General features: G+C 59.1%; 1 protein-coding gene across 1 annotated transcript; it reads right to left on the reverse strand.

Moving 5' to 3' along the window:
* Positions 1–217: 217 nt before the first annotated feature.
* On the reverse strand, positions 218–1188 carry BOLA1 (bolA family member 1). The gene has a single exon (XM_034756835.1). It carries the CDS (start codon positions 1153–1155, stop codon positions 721–723), a length of 435 nt encoding a protein of 144 aa, XP_034612726.1. The 5' UTR covers positions 1156–1188; the 3' UTR covers positions 218–720.
* Between the last annotated feature and the right edge of the window lie 224 nt (positions 1189–1412).

Consider the following 1412-nt stretch of genomic DNA (forward strand, 5'->3'; position numbering starts at 1 on the left):
CTGTTCCAATGACAGGCCCAAATTGCATTCCCGGTCATCAGGGGCAGGGTCTGCTCTGCAGAATCCTTGTCGCTGTGGACGATGCGAACAGGGGAAAAACCAAACCAGCACCTCTCAGTTTCCCAAGTGAAATAAAGAAGATTTTAGATGACAGGTTTTAGCAGCTGCAAACTCAACCTGAGTCAACCAAATCCAGAGACACGACATCAATGCTTTCCAGCGTGAACCCATTCTTTGCTCGGCTGAGAGTTTTATTAACAACACCAGGGCTCCCCACACACACTTTAAACGCATGACACTGAGCTTTTTAAAGCCGTTGGAGAGATTTCGGGCACCCAGTCTCCATTAAAAATCAGGCTTCGCCAATCTCACCCAGCTTTGCAGACACAATGATCATGAACACGTGCGTTAGCACCCATCGGGAGCCTGGTCTGGTAGCCGGACCCTCCTGCTACCATGACAGCAGCGGAGCTAGGGATATTTCACATGACCGACCGAAAAACCAATAACCCGCGGCCAAGTGCAGGGGGCGGGCGGAGTCTGGGGCCGACCTTGGTGGACTCCTGGTATTGATGGTGCAACCCCAGCCTGTGAATGTTTCCACTTCCAGCGCTAGGCGGCTTTGCAAGGCTCTGGATGTGGTCACAATGTGAGCGTCAGGGTCATCCCCGGGGAGTGAGCTAATCCAACCCTCTCCCCCCCCAGCGCCATCCCGCAGGGTCACCCCTGGCTGCCCAGTTTGGTCGCCATGTGCGGGTCGTGTTTGGATCCCCCGAGGCATCCCGGACTCTGGCTCACTCTCTGGTTCTCTTCCCACTGCTGGGGGGTCTTGGCTTGGATGGAGAGGGCATGGACGGGCCCGGCCAGCTCAGCCTGGAGGATCTCATTCACCAGCCGGTGGCGCTGAAGCAGGGGCAGGCCGGCGAAGCGCTGGCTGGCAATCACCACCTTGAAGTGGGTCTCGGAGCCCCGGGGCACGGCGTGCATGGAGCTCTCATTGTGCACTTCCAGGTGCACCGGCTGCAGGGCCTGCAGGAGCTTGGCGCGAATGGACGACTCCACCGGCTTCTCCTCCATGTTGGGACCAGCTGTCGAGAACCCAAAGCTGGGGGCTGGCCGAGGGAGGGCTTGGCGAAGGAGGCGGGAGGGGAGCATCCGGAGGGGGGACAGCGCCCCAAGGCTGCAACACAGAGAGTGGGGAGGGACAGACTGAGACAACATCCCCTGGGACAGCATCGGCTGCCTGCAGATTTGGAGGGTAAGGGGCAGCTGTACATGGGGAGGGCAGAGCCTGCTATCAGGAGGGGGAACACAGGGGCAAGAGAATGCGGGGGGGGGGGCATGAAGGGTGAGCATGACGACATGATGACAGCCTGCGATTTGGATGGGGGGGGGTATTTCATGCAGGGCAG

This window comes from Trachemys scripta, chromosome 24, assembly GCF_013100865.1.
Source record: "Trachemys scripta elegans isolate TJP31775 chromosome 24, CAS_Tse_1.0, whole genome shotgun sequence".
NCBI lineage: Eukaryota > Metazoa > Chordata > Testudines > Emydidae > Trachemys > Trachemys scripta.

Coding starts and splice junctions, on each gene's coding strand:
- BOLA1 (XM_034756835.1), bottom strand. CDS start 1,155: ATGCTCCCCTCCCGCCTCCTTCGCCAAGCCCTCCCTCGGCCAGCCCCC.